The sequence below is a fragment of the Nanorana parkeri genome, unplaced genomic scaffold (genome assembly GCF_000935625.1).
Source record: "Nanorana parkeri isolate BGI_ZX_2015 unplaced genomic scaffold, ASM93562v1 scaffold287, whole genome shotgun sequence".
Classification (NCBI taxonomy): Eukaryota; Metazoa; Chordata; class Amphibia; order Anura; family Dicroglossidae; genus Nanorana; species Nanorana parkeri.
The window spans coordinates 1,314,420-1,339,711 of NW_017306555.1; the positions used below are offsets into that span (position 1 = coordinate 1,314,420).

Consider the following 25,292-nt stretch of genomic DNA (forward strand, 5'->3'; position numbering starts at 1 on the left):
CTCAGTATCACATGTGAGCCTTACCACAGCTATGTATAGCACTCTGCCATCCCCTACCACCAGCCATGAGCTGCCTGCATTGCATAGAGAATCACAAAGACCTAGTGATGTCATTGTGTCTAAAATCAGGTATGTAGTAAAAACAGAAAGATTTTATAAAAAGTCTAAGCCAACTTTAAAAAAAAAAAAGTAAATGCAGCAAGATTAACCTTATGATCAATGTGCAATTTCTACTTCTTTGCCTGGAAACCTGCAAAGCTGTGAACTGTGCACGGGCTCTAGCAATGATTTTACTAACTGTCAGGAGGTCTACAAGGGGGTGAATGAAGAAGCATCGCAGGCATGGGTTCTGTACATGTCCTGCAGCTGCGGTCCTGTGGGTGTAATGTAAAAGCTCTTCAGGTACCAGGTACTTACCTTACTGAAATGGGGCATTTGAGCACTGTTAGAAAAACTGACACAAGTTCAATATGTATAAATAATTTTATTTAATATTTCTGAGGTCAGTTTGTAGAAAAATCACATGATCTCTAGTTTCTATAAAGGAGGCACTTTCCCCATCTAAAAAATGCCAGAAATCATCTAGGTCAGGACAACTGATTATATACATTGTGAATAAATATGCAGATAGCGGTAGAACATCGGAGGTGATACAACTACCACCATAGGCAATACAGCTGCTATGGGGTCTGTGGATGTAATACTGAAAAACCTGAAAGAGTGTTGCTCTTTGGCATATCTGATCATTTCAAGATCTACAAAACATTATTTTAAGACTAAACATGGCTGTCTGGCAGGAGTACAGCTCTTCTTTACTCACCTCCATCTTGTGCTCATGAAAGAGGCTGCACGCTATATAATTTTAATGTCAATTCCAGATAATTCTTTTTAAGCTTCAGATAAGGATGAGGAAGGTGTAGAACCTCTGTCAGGTTTCCATTGCTGTCTATGTCCCTGTGGGGTGATTTCCCCTCATTTCTGTGCCAGTGAGGGACAGTTTTGGGAGACTACCAAATTGCTAATCAATGTTTTTTCGACCCAGTTTTTTCACCTATGTAGGGACACAGAGCAGATAATTCCTATTCAGAGGTCTTTTTTATCCACCTGCTTCAAAATTACATGGAGGTATCACTCTCATTCCAGCGCATCTTTCATTGTAGAGAACAACATTCGGAGAAGAAAAATATTATTTTCTGGCTTTCTTACAGGAGGTCACAAATAACAGCTCTAAGCAGGGATATCTTACATACAGAATCCCCAAAACACGTACAAAAAAGGCACAAAATGATTCATCCAACCCAAGCAGGTGGATTAAGTCCTAATACCACTAATATCTAAATTCCAAAATGTGTACAATACCACAGCAGTAGGCAAAAGTGAAGACATTTGATCACCAATTTGAAGAAAAAAAAAATTGCATAGATAAGTATTTGGAGTCTGAAAATAAATCCTGGCCATGACCTAATTCCACATGTAACTTGAACAGTTTGATGAATTTGTCAGTTAGCTGCTATGTGACTGGGCTAAACTAACACATAACGGAGAAATGGCCAAGTCTGTCCAAAGATTACAGAGATTCTGAAAAATCAAAAAAAAAATTTTTTATATGTAAAAAAAAAAACAAAAAACAAAAAAAAAAAAACGGCAGATTAATGGAAGACTGCAAGACCAGGAAGGCACCTGTAAAGGTCCAGAAAAGGTTATAACCCATAGCAGCCACTCAGATAGATACTCCTAGACTTCAAAAGACTGAATAGATGCTCCTGTTAAACACCACATTACTACCCCTGGCATCACTTCCATAAATAAGCACCAAGAAAAGACTTAACATGGCTCATACAGACAGTTCCCGGAGGAGTCTCTAATGCATTGTAAACAATGGTTTTCCTATGTGCACAATGTTCAAAAATTCTGTACGATATATTTTGCATAGAAGAACAAGAACCCCATGGTAAGTGCCTAGAACAGACTTTGAGTCCTGTACATCTTACCAGCTTCTTTACACAGGGCACATTAAAGCTCCATTTAGGTCGCTTGTCATTGTAACTACAAATTCCATAAAACCAGTGAAGTCTAAAGAAGACCCTTTAATTGGGTGGATGGAAGATCCTGCAGCACATTCAAGTACTGGGCTGATGTGGTGACCACTCCTGGCTGTCGAGGATCCCAGATGTGGAACCATAGCCCGATGGATAACTCTCAGACACCGGACCCCCCCTGACGTCACCAGAGCCGGGCGATCCGTAGCAACACCAACATAGTGATTTCAGAAGACGGGTTCTGATGACACGTGTGCATAAAACGAACATGATGCAGTTTGCTCCACCCTGGAAGCTATTTCCAATACCCTGTAAATGAGGAAAAATAGGAATGATTAGGACAAGGAACAATCATAGCAGTTTGCCCTGAGAGACGCATGTGGTGGTGATCTCTTTAGTTACTTTCAGTTAAAATTGGACTACATTACAACACTTTACTAAATATCCCCATTCTTGGTATTTCAGTATTCAAGTTTTTTATAATAAAACACTTGAGTGAATTTTGAAAGAAAAGCTGTTCCTATATAATACAGTATGTAGGATGCCCCTGCTGACCTGTCCTTGTGAAAAAGAGCTCATTGAGTGTGGCATTACTTATTCCTACGCTGAGCATGGCAGCATAGATATTACCTCTCCTTGAAAGTGCTTACTGCTTGGGAGTCCTGAATGTGTTCTGCATCCACTGCCAACAGAAGCTACAGGTCATAACATTATTCTGGAGCTGAAGTCAAAACCAACATTTTTCTTCCTATCCCTGAGTCCCAAGAAGAAGTGAGAGGAAATCCTCTCTTAGTTGCAACTGAAAAAGATCTCCCTATTTGGAGATATTCCCAGAGTTTCTTTTCTGGTGACAAGTGCAATGTTTTGGACTTCCCATCACTTTCCCAGTGGCAATGGTCACAGAGACAGTGATCCTCCCCAGTATGGACAAGACAGCAATAAAAATGTCAACACTTTCCCACTCTACCCAAAACTGGCTATAGATGCATTTGTAGTGCCTCTAACAATGATTTCTGGTACTGTTCTAATGTTTGCATTCTGCAAGTTACAGTGAAAGAATAGTTATTGTGTAGGCCATGTGTTAAAATCCAAACGGCGCTTGAAAGGATTATCAATTTAATTTGCCTGTTTCTGGGTTATACATAGTTAATGTTAATGGTTATGTTTCTGGGTTATGCATAGTTAATGTTAAGGCTCCGTGACAGGTTACACAGCGGGGAGGATTGCCTGCTGTGTAACTTGTTAGATGCCGATCTGAAATGGCCCCTGACCGCACGCCCCTGATGTGTATGGTTTATGCCATCCCGCTTTGTGTTTCACGTATAACGTTTTGTTTTAACAATAACCCTTTGAACATATGAAAACCTCTTACTGAATTATATTCAAGGAAGTACACTGTCTTGATTTAGAGTTCGCCATGCCTGTTCTAACAGTGTGCTCAAGAAGGGAGTAATAGATGACAATGGGATGGGTCCTGGCATCATTGTGGGAGCGATATTAATATTTAAATATGTAGATATATAGAAACAAGTAGAAGAGAGTCAGGAAACCTGAATTCTGCATAAACTATACATATGGATTATATAAACTGAACATACAATATATGTGCTGCATGGCCACTAAGACCCTGGGTGTCTTAACCAATTAGCTTGGATACTTCCACATAGTAAAGGACAGTGTCGACATTTTGTCTGCAGCTCTTCTAACAATAATGGGCAGCTTTACTGGCCAATAGGAAAGTGCAGAGGGCAAGAAAGGTCCGATAGCCTTTGACATTATTAGGAAATGTTGAAGCGGACCGATAATGGCACCTAAAGTTTTTAGGTGATTTTTTTTTTCTTGCGCTACATTCCAGGTCGTAATTAAAATGCTTTTAACCTTACTCAAAGACAGCCTACCTGCTAAGGTGATTTATTTATTTTTCTTGACAATTACATATTTGTTGTTCACTACCTAACTCCTAATAGTTGTCAGCAGCCTTAACTTATCAAGTGTCCTGAATCTGAGTCTTCCCAAATGTGGCTTCCTGGTAGTTTAGAATATTGCCGCTGTAAGTGAACTGCAGCCATGCCTACGTATAATGTAGCTTTAGAAGGAGGCTGCACAACACACAATGATGTGATAAAAGGCTTGTTATAGGACAAAAGGCAGCCGAAAAGCACCGTGAGAAGCTTGTTGGGATTTTATAACACTCAGATTATAGGTAAATGGAGCAGACTTTCTGATTTAAAAAGATATTTTTTAAAAGGTTAGTTCACCTTTTCACAAAAAAAAATGAAATGGTGAACTAACTCGCAACACCTCCCCCACTCTCCTCATCCCCGCTGCACTTACACTTATCTGCTTAGAGGACAACCTTCCACTGCCAATGCTAGCCGGTGTAATGGGTCACACACTTCAAAACTTCACTACAAACCCCAGGAGGCTGTGCAGCATCATAATGCTGGCAATAGCGAGCAGTCATTGGTCAGCATGGCTTCATGACCAATGATGCACTCTTTTTTTTCTTTCAGGATGCCGTCCCAGAAGAAAGAAGGCGCGCAAGAGATTCTCATAAGCAGATCAGTGCAGCAGCAACCAAGGAGGGGCGTTATGAATTAGTTCAGCTTTTTATTTTTTGTGCACTTGTAATATTAGTTCCAGGATTCATTATCCTGGTCACTCGGAGTTATAATTTACTATCGAGTAATAAAACCTCACTTACATGTAGTACAACAAGGATGGGGTTGTGCACTGCTGGAGAATCACAAAGAGTCAGGATGAAGCGGATGGTGCTCCAGATGCGGAGAAAGATGAAAATAACAGGGATGAAGACCAGCTTCTTGTCAGCTATAGTTTTGGGCTGGTACACAGGAGCAGCGGATAGGATTGGACGATATTCGGATAAAGCTCTATGCTGGAGAGAGAAAGTCACATAATTAATGACACATGTACATGAAGACACAAATCAGCCATAACATTGTGACCACCTGCCTAATATTCAGTAGGTCCCCCTTTTGCCACCAAAAAAGCCCTGACCCATCAAGGCATAGACCCCTCTAGACCTTTGAAGGTATGCTCTGGTATCTGGCACCAAGCCATCAGTAGCAAATCCTTTAAAGTGACACTAAATTCAGGAGTTAAATCTTAAAAATGCATTCAAGTACCTTTATTAACATAAATGTAGCTTATTTGTGCATCACTCGGCTGTAGACCCTCAAATCATCTCTGAATTATTGCGGACGCTGTCCTTTCTTCTGGAGACTCCAAGCTCTCTAGTGATGGACTACAATCTCAATACAAATTATTAAACTAAACGTGAGATTGTAGTCCATTATGGGAGTAAGCTTGAATCAGTGGCTACTTTACACTTCCGGTGGGGTTCCGGAAACCCTCATGGGCAGTACAGTGAATGGGTACAGACCTTATGCTGGCAGGACCACTGATATGCTATTATAGCCGTTGGCAGTGACTGAGACATCCTAACATCTGGTGCAAGAAGATGTTCCAGGAACTGGAGATTAAACATCACCTTCAACGTGACACTGTAGCTACAATTAGAAAATTGGAACCACAAGCCCCCAGTAAAAAGAGTTAACAGTTAACACATGCTGTGGTTCCTCTCATTAACCCTTCTGTCACTTCTGAGTCCTGTAGTAACAGTGTCAGGAGAAACCACAGCGCCTGGCGGGGTGACGCTGGTAGCTCATCCAGAGAGTGAAGACTTAACAAACCGCCTGAAATAGAAGTATTCAGCCTCTGTTTTTGAGCGCACTTGTGGTTTAATATGGCTTAGGTACTACCCTGCTCTGCCATTAAAAACCCCTTAATTACAGGATTCAGTAGCAACATGGGGGACATTAGACTACAGAGCTACCACCACTCTACACCAGAAGTGTAAAATACCAAAGATATGGACAGAAGCTGCAACGCAGGAACACAGAGGGGAGGCAGGACACATGGGCTGCTACAGAGGTGGTAGTATAGGAGCTCTTCTATTGCAGGGACCTGATGGACTGAATTTTGTAGAGACCTGACAGGGTCTCTTTAAACATGCAGGCTTTGCCAGATGTGGTGCACAGGGCAAATATAAAGCAAAGTGCAGTAACCAATAACAGGCCATCAGGAATAATTTTTTACTGATCTGAACATAGTAATACATAATATCAAAATTCTGGTTTACTCAAAAAGATGCATGTTATAAACAACATTAGGATTTGTTTTTTGAAGTTAACTTACTGAAAGAAAAAATTGCATTGCATTACTGTGCTTCATATATTGAGACTACAATGTACAAGTGAAGGCATTGAAAGGAACCAGTAAAGAGTACTATACCGCTCTGCCAATGTGCTTCTTTATATGGATGTACAGAAAAGGCAAGACCAGGTAAGCCAAGATCTCCCACACTTTCCCAGCCAACAGCATCCATGTAAGCCTGTCATCCGCCGCTATATCGATCCAGCACCAACCCACTGAAACGTAGGATGCATCATAGCCAATCTTCTGTAGGCACACTGCAGTCACTGTGATCACAAGAGGAACACCCCAGCTGTAAGAAATTAAAGTACAACTTTTATTATCACATCACTGTAATAATATATGCATGCAATCCCACTGATGGAATAAAAACCCTTCTAAAAACAAACCAGCGGTCTTATGATCGCAATTAAACGGTTTAACTTCCCCTTCAGAATGCCAGGGGGCTTCGTCCTACACTCATCATCTGCCTAGTGCTGTGATGACAGGATAGGCTCCGACCCAGTGCTGGGATGATAGGATAGGCTCCGACCCAGTGCTGGGATGATAGGATAGGCTCCGACCCAGTGCTGGGATGATAGGATAGGCTCCGACCCAGTGCTGGGATGATAGGATAGGCTCCGACCCAGTGCTGGGATGATAGGATAGGCTCCGACCCAGTGCTGGGATGATAGGATAGGCTCCGACCCAGTGCTGAAGCGGTCTTATGATCGCAATTAAACGGTTTAACTTCCCCTTCAATCGCAATTAAGCGGTTTAACTTCCCCTTCAGAATGCCTAGGGGTGTGATGATACACTCATCTCCGACCCAGTGCTGGGATGATAGGATAGGCTCCGACCCAGTGCTGGGATGATAGGATAGGCTCCGACCCAGTGCTGGGATGATAGGATAGGCTCCGACCCAGTGCTGGGATGATAAGATAGGCTCTGACAGCATGACTCCCGTAAGGATTTGCTGCCGGCATGCTTGGGTCATGTTGCCCTGTGATTTCACAGGCTGACTATGGAACTGTCCCGTTGTTCCAGGTGCTGGCAAGGAGAGGAAAGGTCAGTCTACGTCACTACTGGGCTTACAGCCCTGGTTAGCGTTCACAGACGAGAGGAAGTGTGGCTACATGGAGAAAACTGGCAGAATCAGCAGGTATTTTGGATATTGTAAACAGTATATACCGTATATATCCAAAATCAGTAATTATTAAATGTTCTGCAGTAATTAACTAAAGGCAATTGTTATTTAAAATGAACATATACTCTAACCAAACTAAGTCCTACATTACATGCTCCCTTCAAAGACAAAGAAAAAGAAAGAGAGAACATGAATAAACACCTTTCTAGAGTACATGTATATTCACACATCATTCCAAAGGATCACAAAACATAAAACTCACAGTAGAACTCCAGTCAAAACGTTTTCTTTTTTTCCTAATGCACAGCAAAGAAGTAGAGCCTCTGTTTTCGGTGTCCTCATTTGAGTTATTTTTCCAAACTTCCTGCCCCAGTAAAATGTGCTTACTAGACCAAGAAGTGTTATTTTGCACCAAAACCCTAATCCTATCTCTTAATTGTCTTCTTTGCCATTTTAAAAAGCTGGTATAAAAGGAAAACGTTGGAACTCTATCTTGCCAGAAAGGTGGAAGGTGTGAAGGGTGTATTGGAGAGAGGACAGACCGAGAATGTTTTTCATTTTAGAAGCTGTGTGCACCTGATCTACAATATCAATTTTGTCATAAAATCTCCCTCATGGGGCCCTCCTTGGAAGGTCATTGGCTGAATCTAGATATCCCTTATCCTCTATCGTCTGAACACCTGTCCACCCCAACCCCCCCGGCGAGTGTCATATATGCCTCTGTTTGGTCCTCCTGAAGAAGTGGGAAGTAATTCCACAAAACACGTCGAGGGAAATTCTGGCCTGCCATCATGTTATTACTTAATTGACATTCTGACTTTTATATGTTGGGTAATGAAAAAGTGGATTGGTGGGCCTTCAATTGAGGGGAATTTTGTATAATATCTTAATAATCTGTTTTTATACATATCTTGATAAACTATACTATTTTATATTTGCTTGGATGGATCTGTTTGCTTTTACCTCAAAAGCTCCATGTAAAACGTTTTTGAATGTATAAAGGAAAAGTAATGGATTTAAAAAAAAAAACCAAAACAAACTATTTTGGGTTTACCCAATCATTTCTCACATGTAAATTACTAATGGTCCCCATAACTGGGGGCATAGCAGAGATGTGTGTCCATTGGCTGAATACATTGGGGGGGGGGTTTATTAAAACAAAATCTGGAGCAGTTGCCCATGGCAACCAATCAGCATCCCTCTTCAGTTTGCTCAGGTAAGATTTGAAAATGAGAGAGAAAAGCTGACTGGCTGCAGTGTAAATCTGCTCCACATTTTGTCTGCCCCAGTCTATTAATTTAGTAGAGTGGGGAAGGGTTTGAACCTCCCTCCGCTTTTCTCCCATTTCCTGTCCTGGTAACATGTAGTCAACAAGACAGGAAGTGATGGGTAATCTCCCAGAGCTAGAGACACAGACAGTAATAAAAAACATTTCGTAGTCTTTGCTCTGATATGTAAAAACCCAGCTGAGGTTCAAAAAGATATATAATGTTTTATAACAACCAAAGTTGGCATTTCATTACTAACATGAACAGGAAACATGACCGTTCAGAATTTCTTTTCCAACAGCATTATTTTTTCTAAATGACGACCTGAATGATGGAACAGAAGTACTCAGAACAAGCAGTGGGATTTAGGATTCTCTATGTGGTCCAATCAGCTATAAATAGCCTCATTTCAGCAGCCAGAGGATCTCAGATTGCGTCTGGTGACAAGTGTGACACGGTCTTTTAACCTTGCGTCTGCTCTTAAACCACCTGATGTCAGGACACGGTGCCAGCGCTGCAATACAAAACACTCCGGGATCTCCTTTTAACCTTCCAGAGTCTGTAACTCTGACCCCGATCTCAAAGACAAAAGACAAGCGTAGAAGAGAATCTTCAAAGTGATTTGACATTCAGCTTTTTTTCTCTACAACTCTGACCAGGCAGCCCTATACAAAGTTAAATAAATATATGTGAACTGTTCTAGCTGAAAAAATGTGATTCTCTTCAGCCACGTTTGTGATTCATACACACAGCCACAGCCAGAAGGGAGAAACCACTTTCTCCATTAGCATGACTCAATAAGATGGCACCTTAAGACATCTGCTTTAGGCTGCCTCATTATAGGCACGGTCCTGCTTACAATGGATGCTGCCCATTGATGTTTAAAGGTTTTAGTTTCCTGCAGAACCACCTGTTTGCTGAGCACTGGCACAGATATACTGTTTTAGGGCAGCTCCTTTCCGCTTATGGAGCCACTCTTGTGTGTGAGATAGTAGCCCATGTGTGTCTCCCCCAAACCTCTGTTATTGACCTTAGTGGTGAGACAAGTTGTTTTACATACTGGTTTGTGAGTGTGCCATGATGCCTTTCTACTGTTTTACTGTTCAAAGCCCATTTCGTGTGCACCTTACTGTATAACTGGTGACAAATTGTTGAGTGCGTTTGTCATTTGTTTTGCTCCCCCAAATATACAGACACAGCAAGGCAAGTCACTCCCTTCCTTCATTCTCCATGCTAATAAATTGGCTACCGGAGACTACTCTGTCCCGCCTGATCTTGGACTCAACAGGAAGTACAGGGAAGCAGAAGTGAGAGAGATGGAGTCAGGTGTTCAAAACATAATGATTGTAAGTGGTTAGGCAAACATGTAAATGAATACATTGCTGGGCAATGTACATTTGTTTGATCTGGATTCATTATTTAAAAAAAAAGAGTGATAGCTTAATATTACTTTAAACCGTATTTAGAAACCTATTTTTTTTTTTAAATAAATTCACAACTTGTTTTTGTTTTAGAATTGAAATATAATTTACATAACCCATACAAATCCTGCTTTACTGAGTACATACACATTTCATAACGCTCTCTGTACCTGACGAAGGTTGAAGTACATTGTCTCCATCACATGCAGAGTAGCACTGGAAGCTAATGTACCTGAAAATGTTTGGGCTATGAAGAGAGTTAACGGAGCACCCAGAGACAAGCCACCCAAGCATAGGAAGAACAAATTCCATGCAGTGCAGTGTTTCTGGTGGGAAATAAACCTTGATCCTCAGGCAAGGCAAGGCAAGAACGCCACGTTGCGCCAACATGCAGTTTATCCTTAAACAATAATGACATTTAAAAGCATATGAAAAATAAAAAGGATTCAACCTGATTTGGGCAAGTGTAAATAAAATTCAATCAAAAACAAGAGAAACAATGTTTAAAAAAAAACAAAACATGATCACATTATTCATGCAGCCATCTCAGACAGTTGTATAATGCCAGGGCTCCCCAAATCAGCAGGGAGCATTGAATTTGCTGATTGAAGATTTAAAAGTCTAACTTAGGGTGCCCACACACCTTACGATTATCGTACGAAAATCGCGGGAAATCCCGCGATCGTACGATGTTCGTAAGGTGTGTGGAAGCCGTGCGACCTCTACTACTGTAAGGTCGCACGACTTTAAACTTACGGACATGTTTGAAAACCCGCCGAGCATCGTACGATGTTCGGCGGGTTTGTGGCATGTCCGTACGATAACAGCCGCACGGGCCGGTGTGCGCAAGCGCACACTGCCCGTTCGGCATTGCGGTCATCGGAAGCCCGCCCCTCAGGGGGCGTGGCTTGCGATCATCGCAAGTACGATCTGCCTATGCAACATAGGCAGATCGTACGTTTTTTTAAGTACCTTACAACCATCGCAAGACAAAAGTCTTGCGATGTTTGTAAGGTGTGTGCCCAGCCTTACCCGGGTGCTGGACCTTTGCAGAGGGACCACTGCTCCATACAGAGAGCAAGGGTCCTCCTCTATAACATGCTGGCATGGAACAGGCTTTTCTTCTCTGGCAGAAAATTATCTATATGACATTTTAAACCTTTTGTTGTAATGCACCTGGAACGTTTTTTAGCTGAGTGGAGTCCAGTTGGGCTTTTATATGGTTACGAAGAGGGACTAGATTTCAGCTTTCAAGAGTTCAGGGTATCCGCTGAAAAGAACAATAATTCATTTTTTCTTATTAGGTGTAACGGGTGGCCACTGAAGAATGAATGGACATTAATAGGTCTGTAATCGGCTCCTTTCATGGGATAAAGGGGTACAGAGTTTCATTCAATATTGAGCTTGGTAATCAGCTCATTGCCTAAATTACAACAAAACTTGCATAGAAATTATGGAAACTATAAGATCTAATAACACTGACATCCGGATTCCCTGGAAATAATCCTCTCTAGCCCCTAGTCTTCCACCTAATGCCATTCTAAGCTACAAAACAACAGCTAGACATAAGACCAGTAATCTGGAAATAAAATAAAAGGTATTTCATGTGAAAGAGCCAATAGTAATATAACAAATACCAGAAAATAACAGAAAAATGTCCTTGCTGTATAACCCACAGTCATAGTTACATAGTTACATAGTATTTGAGGTTGAATAAAGACATTAGTCCATCAAGTCCAACCTATTAGGATCTCATTCTAGGAGTACCTGTACCCCTGTATATTACCTGTACCCCTGTATAGTTACATAGTATTTGAGGTTGAATTTACTCACCAGACCGGAACGTGTTTACACGTTACAATCTTATTTACTCCAGACCTGAACGTCATCAGCAGCGCAACCTGTTCAGCCATCACCTTCATACCCCCCTATGAACCACAACAGTTTTTACATTTCGGTTACAGCCCAGTTTGGCATGAAGTGTAATTACTCATGATAAATGTATTTATTTTGGGACACTATCTAGGCTCTTTTGGTGATATCTTGGGAAAAAAATTCTAAGCCACTGTCCTGCCAAAGACACCAAAACCACGATTCTTAATCGTAGTTTTGGTGTCTTTAGCAGGACACCAAAGTTATTTGCAAATTAAATAAGACTTCAGTTTTAAGCATTTACAAAAAGCCCCAAATAAACTGTCCAAAAAGTTGATAATTTAAATAGACCCTGACCAGTCAGGGTAATACTTTCTGCTCCCCAAGGTCACCAGCCTTGTGCCTTCCTCCTTTTTACCCCACAAGCCTAAGACCACATATCATAGCTATGATTCATACCGCTCACATGTACTAGGTAAGAGTTTAAAGCCTGAAGGCAGTCTTTTCAATATCAAGGATGACAATTTTGTTACTTCTACAACAAAGGTAACTAAAGCAACATTATGGCACTGGTTGACCTGTAAGAAATTAATTTTTATGGGCCACAAAACGAACTGCACGACTACACACAAAAATCCCAACCAGCGCTACAGAACTCCACCATTCCTCCACCCCTCTGTGTCCCCTCCCTCTATACCCTGCACACTGAGCTCAAAAGTGCTGAGAGATGGCAAGAAAGACTTGGTGATGAAGGGGACTTGGGAATTACCTAAATATGTAATTGGAAGAATTTTATCCCATAACCTGCTCATGAACCCTCATGAAGTAAACGACTGGTATTCTGTACGTGTAGTCAGCACTTTAATTCAGGGAATTCTATGATGTTTAGTAAATATATACAAGTACAAATGCACCGATTTGGATCACAAGAGGAACGTCAATGCTAACGCATTGGGAATATTTTCTGCCGTAACCTGCTCTATCCCCATCACCCCTTAAAAATCCCCTTTACTTCTCTTTGCTCTGTCCCCATCTTCAAATGACCTCTGCTCTGTCCACATAACCCCCTTAAAAATCTAATTTTCACCCCTTCTCTGTCCCTATACTTCATGTCCCCATGCTCTGTCCCCATCATCCCCTTAAAATCCCATTTAAAGTCCCTATCACACCATAAACAGTTCTAGTATAATTAATTTCCTATTTATTTACTTTCCTCAAAATAACCTCAGGGGGGACGACACAATATTCTGTTCTTGCCTCGGGCGCAAAAGGAGCCAGCTATGGGTCTGCTTCCAGCAGGCAATGATAATGTTACAGTGTTGAGATGTTAGATTGTAGTTTAGAAGGCAGGCTCTGTGAGAGCTGACACAAAGAAGTGCAAATTCAGAGGGCTGAGTGAGATTGTGTCAGATGCAGGAAGTACATCCTATGGGCATCTTCAATATGTAACTTTACAAACTTCTAGATCGATATGTTATTAGGAGTGGGATAAAAGTTAATGTATTGCTACTCAGGCCGTCACAAACTGTTCCCCTGGATGAAACTTCAAGCTCACTCCCATGATGGACTACAATCTCGTGTTAATTTTACTAATTTGCATTGAGATTGTCGTCCATCACGGGAGTGAGCTTGGAGCAGTGTTTACTTTACAACACACACACAGGGACCATGTGGAACAAAAGTAGCCACCCTCCAGGAGGAAGGACAGTGTCAGCACCAATTCAGAGATGATAGGAGGATCTACAGCCGAGTGATACACAAATGAGATACCTATTAACAAAAATGTAGGATATTTGAATCCATTTATAAGATTTAACGCCTGAGTTTAGTATCACTTTAACGCAAATGTGAAAAAAGGGCAGAGCCTTTGTCAGCATAAGGCCCCGTTCACACCGGGACAGTTCAGCCGCGCGGATCCGCCATGAACGATCCCATACATTGCTATGGGGACGGTTCATGCAACCGCGCGAGTCTGCGCGATCTGGTACATGGCAGAACGTCCTGCCACATTATTTGCCCCAATGATGGGGCAAATAATGCAGCAGGACCAAGTGTTTTAGGCATTGAGATGAGTTACAGCCCATTCATTTTGACCCTTTATAATTTTCACATTACTCACCACTATAGGTATACACTCAGGGAAGGGCTGGGGGGCAGGCAGGGCAGCTGTAAGTGAATTCTGATCTGACCATTTTACTATTTTTCTGACCGTTTTATTTTAAAAGGTTTTAAATATTTTCTTCTGTTTAAAAAACACTGACACTGAATAACCTTGTAACGGCACAAAATATAAAAAACATTTCAACATAATTTAAATTGTTCTTATGTTAAAAATGGATTGACCGCTGGAAGTAGAAGAATATATTGTGTTGTGCCTGCAGGCCCAGCAATCAAGTGACATGTGTTTTCAGTAGTTGTTTATGATCTATTTGCGTGTTTACCCATGGTATTAAAAGCTTCAGTTTGTTGCTCTGTTTTTCCCAAGATCATAATAGAGATCTTTCATGAATCTCCAGTTTCAAAACACGGTAGAACGGCTGTGTGCGGAGAATACTGTGTAATCACTGTCATGTGTGCGGTACAAGCACTTCACACCGAGTGCTGCTCAACACGGCAGTCAAGAGTCCTTCTCAGATAGTAAGAGACAGAACTACATCATTCTATTTCAACAAGATGCAGAATTCTGCTAGTTATATGCAATGCATGTGAGACTTCAAGTGCTATTAAAGTCAAAAGGTTTTTAAGCAATTCCAAATGCTGATTGAATCAAATGATAGAACTAGGTTTTTAAAATTTGATGCAAATGCATAGTAAATGTGAAAACAACGTTGGCTGTCCGTTGTTCTGTACCGATAAGGAAACTTTCACATCCATATTTTGTCTTTGACCGTGCATTTCCTTTATATGAGGGAAGTTGTGTGTTTTTGTTTAGAGGCTATTTAAAATTACTTCCTTCATACTGAACTGTAACATTTTTTTTCAAAAGACTAACCTCAATATACAGTACCTGTCCATTTTTCACACCAAAAGAATAGTTACAGCACAAAAAAGGACCTACATTCATGAACATACACTCATCAATAAACTGTATAAAAACAACCAAGGCCTGATAATCAAAATACTATAGCATTCATTATGTCATTTAAAACCAATAAAACTTTTTAAAAAACAGCATTTCCAAAAGGACAACACTTTTGTGGCAGCTCATTAATAGACATGGATAATAGTGAGTGCGGAATAATATTTATTAAAAGGATCATAAAAGCTCTTGCATACTGTGACGTTTGGGGATATTAGCACATATGCTGACCACTTTAAGGATGCAGTCCACTCGCAATATCTTCTGTTTAAGGGCTTGGTAGCCCACTTTTATTGAAACAAAAGTTCACACATCCATCTTGGATACCCTCGCAGGGGTTGTTCAGCATAACCACCATGCAATACTTGCAACATAACACAAGTTTAGCCTCCTGGCCTCTACTTTAAACATTGCCACTTCTGACCCATCATTCCTCTCGGACGTGTTGTTCTACACTTGTACTGGCGGGCCCCTCCGGCTCACGGCTCTCCTAACCTCACCAGTTCACCTCAGCCTCCCTGGCTGTCTTTGTGTGCCTCCAGTGCACACACACTACCTGACTCCACTTTAACTTATAGGGGTGGTTCTGCTGACCCCTAAACACGGTCTGTTCCTATCCCTGTAGGAGCTCACCTGACTCCTCTCTGACATCTGGGGGGAGTCTTCCTGACCCCTGAACACGGTCTGTTCCAAATACCCAGCAGGAGCTAATTCCCCTAGCCAGCATCCTTTCCTTAAGGGCTGTGCACACCTGTGCAATCATTGGGTGCTGGTCATTGCTAAACCCTGGACCCAGGACGGGAGCTTTCTTCCCTCCTGAATCAATCAATTTGAAATCTCCAAGTTCCAGGATCCCAAGCAGAACCCTGACAACCCCTTGCTTCCTGACACCTCTCAGCCCCTTTGGGTGAGAGTACAGGGTGATCATAACACCCAATTCTACAGTGGGATTGCCAAACAATACTTATACATCTGTCATTCCAAGCGATATACTGTATATGTGAATGGGCGTATTAGACACTGATGCATATAAATGCACACCCATCAAATCATGCACATATTATGTCCAGAATAAGAATACATGAGATCTAAATGGGTAGGGGAAATGCACATAAGTTCTGAACAAACGAAAACAGCCGATAGCAGTAATAGAGCCAATGTGAAGAGTGTTATGTCCTATATTGCCACAGCTGTAAAGAACATCATATATGTGAACATTGCTTATCAGATGGATCTGCCGATGCTGCAAAAATAAAAGGTTGATCCATGAGAGACACAGCACTATTCTCTCTAATGCCATCGAGCAGCCATCCAATAACGTGTGACAAAAACTACATTTAGAACTCACAAGTGGAACTGCCAGTGTCTCCCAGTGCCGACACTGAATGCGTCTCTCCAACATATGGAAAATGTCCACCAAACAACACACAAATATAAAACTTCTAGCTCTAATCATGCAGTTTAGTTAGAATGCAATACATGTTATGATCTCATAAATAAAATATTTGTGATGCACTTATCTAATCCTAGGTCCAATAGTCTGAGTGAAGCATCCACCCATCCATTAGCCACTGTTCCAACTGCAGGCTCGTAATGACCAAAGAAGTCATCCATGAGCAATCATGACAATCACAAGGCCCTCCAGATGCGGTCTCTACCGGTTTTGCCAGGCACACTGGCCTCAGGGGAAGTGAAGTGACAATATATCTGGTAGATATTTAAATTTTGTATGCTTCATAAAATATGATGTACCACAGCTCTCATATTGTTACACATGCTGTACATTCTACAAAGTACACATCTTTTATGCTACAGGGGTTTCACTTGGTACTATCACATCAATTCAATGCAACACACTTTATGTAACAAGTACATCGGTCATAGCAAAGTGTATCCAACTGTAGTATACATTATTGCTGGTGCATATATAAAATTAAGAATTATATATCATGTGCTTTTGGTGTATTGGCATAAATAACCTGTTGCATTTCATTTACAAATGTACACATTTACAGAAATGAAAAAAATAATTTTTTTTGTGTTACTGGGCGCTCAACATGCAAATACCTGAGGAACACACTTGGTCAGAGTAACACCAAGAGAACAGATAACATCAAAAGTAACCCTAATTCAATGGCTCTACCATCAATGTTCATCAACAACATATCATCCCAGAGCAAACCACACAAATATCACAACAACAAAAAAAAGAATTTGGCATAAAACGAACTAAAAGGGAATACACATGATCTAGTAGTCACAACATCACTATACAAACTGGTAGGAACACTGGTCATTATATATAGCAACAGAAAGTAGGAATAATGTCACCAGCACATATTCCTACTTTCTGTGATATACACAGTGCCTTCCGTGGTCACTACGAGCACCCACCCAGTTTGGGGTCTTTTCGGTAAGGAGTGCAGCAAGACATCCTGTTTCTATAATTATAGCAACAGACACAGAAGGAGAGTGTTTTTGTTTAACTTTGCATATGATTGTTGGGGTTTTTTTATTTGCACAGGAAAGCACCCATTATCTCAAGATGCCTTTTGTGTAAAAGGAAAAATTGGTATTTATTAGCAGCCGATCCTGAAACAAGGCAGGTAGGCCTTGGACTACTAGGACTAGCCAGGACTACCAAAGATAATTTACAGGAGATGTAGATTACTAAGGGATAGGTTAGAGTGAAATAGAAGAAAAAACAAAAATGAATGCAGGATAATGCTATGGTACCCCTCCTGACTGAATTTATATTTGCAGAAGATACATCTGATAAGCAATGTTTGGATACATGATGTTCTTTACAGCTGTGGCAATCTAGGACATACAAGAGGTTATGTGACACGAGTGTGAATTCTGTGCATTTATATGCTGTATATATTTCCAGGCCTTCGGGGATTAGTGGTTTTCTGTAATTTTATTGCTTTTGAGTTACAGAATAAAATCTATGATTATATCATAACAAGTCATGGGCTGACCAAGTGTGCTCCCAGGCATTTGGGCACACAGCAATCAAACCCTTCAGGGTTTTTTAACATGAACTTTTAAACTTTCACATAAATGAAATAATTGTTTCTCATTTAGTTGTTTTCATCCTTGCAGCTTCAACCCCATAAGCCAGCCACTCACATGAAACTCTTCAAATTTATTGTAATTGATCATCTAATTGCACTAAAAACATTCTAAAGTAAGTAAATCAGACTGTAACTAATGCGTGACATTACAAACAACAAATGTAGGTCTACACAAATTACATAACAAAGGTCTGTTTATAGAATGTATACAAATGTGGCACTGTTTTAAGATTAACACTGTTACACTCATTCTTTGAACAGACAGTGCACAGATGTAGGAAGCCACTCAGGGATTTAGTGCGACAAAGTTAAATATCTGCGATTGGAAAACTGACCATTTAAAGTGTATGTAAACCCTTACAATAAATGGCCCTTGTTTTTTGCCTTTTTCGATTGAAAGCGTTTCTTTATATCTTTTAAACAAGTGCAAAACATGTTTATCCTGCCAGAAATCTAGTGAGCTGAAAGCTCCCTGGGCTCTTTGCCTGTACGACACTCAGTCACATTATTCCCAGCTATTTGTGTTGACTATAAAATACATCCTCTCTATGTTATAGAAAAGATAGGGGGTGTTCTGTAGTCCTGTCCTAGGCCAACAATGCTGCTCCTCCACAAGTACAGTACAATGGGTAAGTGCGGCCATCCTAGGATAGGAAGTGCGTTACTGGCAGAAAAACCTAGGTGGCTGCATTGTACTGCTGCCCCCAGTTCAGTACCTTTAGGCCTAGTTCACACCTGGGCGTTTTACAGTGCTTTCCTACGCGCTGTAAAACACTCAACATGTGAAAACCAATAATTGCCTATGGGCATGGTTCCCACCTGGGCGTTTCACAGCGCGAAGGGGCGTATTTCAGCGCGCTTCCATTGGTATTCCCGAATGTGGATCGGGGTTAACAAAGCGGTAACCCCGAGCCACACTCGGGAATACACGTACAGGTCTTACCTTTCTGCGATCCCTGCTGTGTCCTCCGGCGGCTGCCGACTTCCGTGGAAGGGGGGCGGAGCCAGTTGGAAGTTTAAAAGTGAAAAAATTTTTTTTTTGTAAAGAAAAGAAAAAAAAAGCAAAAAAAAAAAAAATCATACCGCCAGTGAAACGCACGTTTCACTGAATGGAAAAACATGCTAAAAAATGCAAAAAAAACAAGCTGAAAAAATACGCTCAGGTGTGAACCCAGCCTTATGGTTGTTGTCTAACATAAAACACTCATCGCATTTTCTTGCCTGCAGTAAAGCTCTTGAGGCTGCAGCTTTTCTCTGCATTACTCCAGCTACAGTCTACCATAATTCCATTTGTCTGTACCCACAGAATTCCCCCATTGCAACAAGATAAATTAAGTGGGGCCAAAAGTATGCACCCAAGTGAAGAGACAAGTAAATCTGTAAAGAATGGCATTTTACCTACAGAAAAATAAATAAAAACCCAGATAAACACTGCCTGGCCAAAAGAAAAGTCACCACCTGCTAAACAATAGGTCAGAGCCTTCCATTGGATAATAGGTCTAGGTTCAGCAATGTTATGTCCCCAAAAAATGAGGTCAGCTGCCTACCTGAATGACCAGATTTTTCCATCAATTGATTATTCCTTCCCTGACGGCACATTGGGCATATTCCAAGATGACAATGCCAGGATTCATTGGCCTCAGATTGTGAAAGAGTGGTTCAGGGAGCATGAGGCATCATTTTCACATATGGATTGGCAAACACAGATTCCAGACCTTAACCCCATTGAGACCTTTTGGGATGTGCTGGAGAAGACTTTAAGCAGTAATCCAACTCTCCTATCACTACAACATCTTGGTGAAAAGTTAATGGAATTCTGGGTGGTAATAAATGTTTTGACATTGCATAAGCTTATCGAAATGTCATGGCGAATGCATGCCGTAATCAAAGCTAAAGGCACTCTAACAAAATAGCAGTGTGTGACTTTTTTTTGGCTAGACAGTGTGTGTGTTTTATATATTACAGAAAATTAGAAAATGATTACCTAATACTTACTATAATTTTCCTTTCTTAGAAGTGGGTCCAACGAAAAATATTAGAGAGGGTGACCTTTTTTTTTGGACAGGCAGTGTAAATCTTACAGGTGTCAAACGGTAAAAAATGGCTTCTAAAAACCACTGCAAAGTATCTTACCCAAAAGGGATTAATAAAACAGGTTGTATAAATTGCCTTGCCTTACTTGCATCAATGCACCACTTCACAACCCTAAGTTAAATGACTTCTGGAACCTCTAGTCAGATATAATCCTTCCTCCTAAATTCCTCACCACAGAGGAGGACCGCAGGCACTAACCTTATCTCCTCAAGGCCCATATCAATGGTTTTTAGTGCACATTTGTTCTAGGTTACTAAATCCAAACTGGGGTTGGGTAAAAATCAGCTAAATGCATTCCAGGTGCACCATAACAAAAGTTGTGCAAAGTCTTACAGTTCATTTTCTTCAGAAAGCAGCCACGTCCTGAGTAGAAAAGCTAGATTCCTTCTAGCATACTACAGCGTAGAACCTTTGCATTCTGTGTAGAAGCAGTGGTCTCTCTGGGTAACAGGGCCACACTGCCTGCTGAGTCAAAGCTAGAGCTCTTCAATCAATAGAGAGCATGCGATTTTGGTTTTGATGCACCTGAAATGTTTCTAACCAATTTAAACTCAAAAGTTCAATCGGGCTTTAAATGTGCCTCCAAATCAGTGACCCAAAACGTGTGGTTCCTCCTTCAAAAGATGAATACATGTCACCAGCACACCACCAGTATTGGAGTCCAAAGAGTTTGTTTATTGGAATGTCATGTCACCAGTTTTGGCGGCATGACGTTCCAATAAACAAACTCTTTGGACTGCAATACTGGTGGTGTGCTGGTGACAATCAAGGTATCTTTTTGTTCCTCCTTCAAACACTCCTTTTTCCTGTCAGCTTCATCAAGTTCCTTGTAACTTAGAAACCTCAGACAACAATGAACAGCTGCAAGCAGGGCAGGCACCACGGTTCACTAACCCTTCCTGCAGACTTCTGAAATAACGAAACAGCAAAAAAAGTTAAAACGATTGTGCTATTCTTCTTGCTGATGTTTCAGAGTAAACATGCTCACTCAGCAACTCGTGGAAAATCTTTTAGGAGATTACTCACAAAATTAGGTCACAAAGTCTACAAGAGAACCTGTTCCCTAAAGAATGCAGTTGGTTGTTTTGATGGATTAATAAGTATTCATAACCACTACATCTCACCTACTGGCACATCTCCTACTTCTGAATGTGTTTATATAACATATATGGCTTTTACTAACCTGATTACATGGAACCAGTAGATCATATGTTCAGCAAGGCTCTGCTGAGAGTGAACAATAGTGATGTATAGGTAGAGGGCAACCGCCATGGTCCAGAAGAAAGAGCTGGTGTTGGAGAAAGTAGATAGGGCACCCTGGGCCACACAGTCCCATGTCGAGGCCTTAAAATCACGCAGGACTCCATAGAAGTAGGAGACCGCTGACAACAGGTCAGCTACAGACAAGAAGAGGAGAAGTTGACGTGGGCGACTCCGAAGCTCTGGCCAGCGGATGTGGGTGAAGATGATGAGGGCAGAACCCAGGAAGGACAAGGCACAAGACAGCAGAACAATCACCTGCTCAGACAAGTACAGGTTTTCTGGTGCGATCTCCAGCCAAGCCATAGAAACTTAGTATATAACCTACAAAAACACACAAATGTATTAATCTTACAGACATCAGCCTTGATTGCAAAATACATTGTCATCTACCACCCCAAACCTGCGTGCAGAAATAACATTGCCCCGTTGCCCGGCTCTATTCTTTGCATGCTAAGTTTGTTTGGCAAAATAAACTTTGCATGTGCTCTGTGCTAAAAAAACTCTGTGGTTGAGTTAAGTTCTAATTGTACATGTTCTAGCTTGCCAAGTGAAATGCAGGTCCTGGAGAAATTTGTTTGTTTATTTTTTATAGGGGACCCCTGCTACAATAAATGCATAGGGGTTCAGTGGAAAGAGCAAGCATGCTTTAGGGCCTTGGTTCTCAACTGCTGGGTCGTGAGCCTGTGTTCAGTTGTTCGGCACATGCCTTCCACTTTTCTAGGTTAGAGGCTCTTCTGCCTTCCCCTAGCGCAGCACTGTCAGTTCTCGTGCCAAGCAGCCATTCAAAATATGCTGCCTGGTGCCGAGTGTCATTTTGAGGTGGAATGGGATAGGGCTATGGCCGCGAGGCAGCTCCATCCATACGTGCATTGCTTACAGCTCCCTCACATGTCCTATAGAAGTGCCTGGACCGGAGTGTCATCACATTCTGGCTCCCGGCACCTCTACAGGCACGCAAGGGAGCTGTGCAAGCAATGCACATATGGATGGAGCTCCGTCACAGCACAGCAGCCCACACTGGACCTCAGGCTGAGGATCCACTCCAGTTCTTGTACGGTAGGGAGCCTGGGTGTACCTCAAGAAAAAAAAAGGGCCCATTCACACTAGTACATCGCGTTAATTGCATAGTACAGTGTGATTACCGCACTGTACCACGCATTTGCACCTACCGTGCATTCTGTGTTGGGAGGTGTGTTGCGTTGCCACTCATTTTAATGGTACCCAAAACGCACCTCCCACCCACAGTTCGTACGCCTGCACCGGAACACGCAGTACCCTAATGCCGTGCAGACATTGCAGACTTGGGTGGCGACTTAATGACCAAGGACAAATGTGGGTCCTGAGGTTACACAGCTTGAGAACCACTGCCCTAGAGGAACCCTAGTTGAGAACGGCTGGGAGAATGATAAGGGGATGAAATATACAGGGTGCAGGGATGACAGGACACAATGTCTGAATTTATCAAGCTGACAATAATGGATTCATTCTTTATACACACTGAGAGCTAAAAATAAATCAGTAAAAAGATTTCAACATTCAGGGTGTGCCTGAGGAGAACTGTGATGCATCTAAAGAAAGGGACATTTACAGTTCCAGTAATCAAGTCTTTGAATGCAATGTCTGCAATACATAACAGCCTGTGACCCTATATGCTGAGCCAGCAGAAAGGAATAAGGAAGGAGCAGACTGTAGGAGGAGATAAGTGACTAATATTATGAGCAGGGGATAATGCACAGGATGTGCATGGTGCGTTCAGTGTGCTCCAAGCTTGTCACCTGCTTTTTGTTATTAGCTACTTCCTCCATGTTAATCCCAGGAAAAACAACACAGACTCGGTTACTGGTTGGCAGCTCCCACCACACACATATTGAAAGTGTGTGTGTGCGCGCGTTCAGGCAATTCCTACACATCAAAGTAGAACAGATTCATGTACACAAGACTTTATAGTCCACTTAACGGCATGTTTACAAGATCCGGTGTTTAGTATGCTGTATGCCATACATTCCAGTAACACAGCATCATTATCTAGTACACCTGACACCCTTCCATGACTATGAAACCTTCATTGGGTGATAATAGGAACTCCATGCCTAGGTAAAATAGCTATTAACATTTCTAATAATCTCTATGGACAGTTATCAACCACGTAGATCAGCCTCAACCTCAACCAGGGTTCTTCCAGAGGTGGTTAGGGGTTCCTTGAGCAATGAGCAGTGGTAGACTGATCTCCAGGCTGATGGAGCTTGCATAGTTAGAGCACCAACCTCACTGGTCTGAGCCATCGGCATGGGCCAGTAGATCCGTTCCTCTCATCCTTTCACCTAGGCAACTAATACCAATGATGTTTTAGCTGTCTGTAAGGGGGCCCTTCTACCCCTGACCACCAATCTAAGGGGGCCCTTCTACCCCTGACCACCAATCTAAGGGGGCCCTTCTACCCCTGACCACCAATCTAAGGGGGCCCTTCTACCCCTGACCACCAAGGGCCTTCTACCACTGACCACCTATCTAAGGGGGCCCTTCTACCACTGACCACCTATCTAAGGGGGCCCTTCTACCACTGACCACCTATCTAAGGGGGCCCTTCTACCACTGACCACCTATCTAAGGGGGCCCTTCTACCACTGACCACCTATCTAAGGGGCCTGTTCTTCACTGACCACCAAAGTAAAGCTGGCCATACACTTCTCTATTGTATTCGTTCAACCGGCAGGCTGAATGAAAAAAATAGAGCAGAGTCCTCCATCAACGCTACGAGCATATTGATCGAGGAATCATATTGATCGGGAGCTACATGGCTGCCGCCTCTGTTCGCATGAAGATTTTCCGACTGGCTCCTTTGATCAGCTAATCAAGGGATGCCAGCCGAAAGGTTGCCCACAGCCGCACACACACACTGTGCAAATTTTGGCATTTCCTTACTGACCATCAATGTTAAGGGGGCATTTCCTTACTGACCATCAATGTTAAGGGGGCATTTCCTTACTGAACATCAATGTTAAGGGGGCATTTCCTTACTGACCATCAATGTTAAGGGGGCATTTCCTTACTGACCATCAATGCAAGGGGGCATTTCCTTACTGAACATCAATGTAGGGGAGCAATTTCCTTACTGACCATCAAAGTTAAGAAACACTTCCATACTGACCAAAAACATACAATTCATGGATCAGACCAATGTACTGTGAAATGGAGTGTTTTATTTAAGCAGGGGTTCCCTAAAACCTGAAAATCTTCCAGTATACATGTTATGATTTCACATTCTGCCTATTTATAAACATCAGAAGACAATGTAACATAATATCAGAATCTAATACCAGGTACAATAATATTTCCACATACAAGCAGTAAATACCTGGGACTGACCCTGGAAACAAGAAAACACTGGCACTGGCAGTAAGTTCACGATGCTGTAAGAAATGGAAACATAGAATGAGTCTTCTATGGAGCTATGGATTGTATTTGTAGACAGAAGTACAGAAAGGATCAGAGGAGTCAGTGACAGGCTGTGATTGATACAATGTGTGAGCACACAAGAGGGGGGGGGGGAGCAACACTGACCTGTCCCGGACCTCTCCCGCACGGTCTCCGCTGTCTCTCCTAGCTATCGGTCGTGTTGTGTACAAGGAGGAGCCTCAACCCGGGACATCCGGAAGGGGAAGGAAAGCTCTAGTAAAGCTGGAGAGGAATGGGGGGGTGGAATGTTCACACGGAGCAAGAGACCGGAGAACAGCACAGAGCCCTCCGCACAGCGCTCCACTGCGCCCCCTACTGACCGCTCCCTGTACACACACCGCTTGAAAAAAATTACATATAT

The 25,292-nt window shown here is 42.0% G+C and overlaps 1 protein-coding gene across 1 annotated transcript; it reads right to left on the reverse strand.

Moving 5' to 3' along the window:
* Positions 1-1,937: 1,937 nt before the first annotated feature.
* Positions 1,938-25,054, reverse strand: GPR157 (G protein-coupled receptor 157). Its single transcript, XM_018557518.1, has 5 exons — positions 25,037-25,054; positions 21,396-21,796; positions 6,354-6,567; positions 4,744-4,935; positions 1,938-2,348 (listed from the first exon to the last, which is right to left on the reverse strand). The coding sequence occupies exons 2-5, from the start codon at positions 21,776-21,778 to the stop codon at positions 2,121-2,123; spliced, it is 1,017 nt and encodes a 338-aa protein (XP_018413020.1). The 5' UTR covers positions 21,779-21,796; positions 25,037-25,054; the 3' UTR covers positions 1,938-2,120.
* Positions 25,055-25,292: the final 238 nt, after the last annotated feature.

Bases quoted from the DNA above. Each gene is read 5' to 3' on its own strand.
- GPR157 (XM_018557518.1), bottom strand. From the start codon at position 21,778: ATGGCTTGGCTGGAGATCGCACCAGAAAACCTGTACTTGTCTGAGCAG. The intron at 6,568-21,395 runs GTTAGTAAAAGC...AATTTCTTACAG, and splicing joins TACTGGTTCCATGTAATCAG to CTGGGGTGTTCCTCTTGTGA. The intron at 4,936-6,353 runs GTATAGTACTCT...TTCTCTCTCCAG, and splicing joins AGAAGCACATTGGCAGAGCG to CATAGAGCTTTATCCGAATA.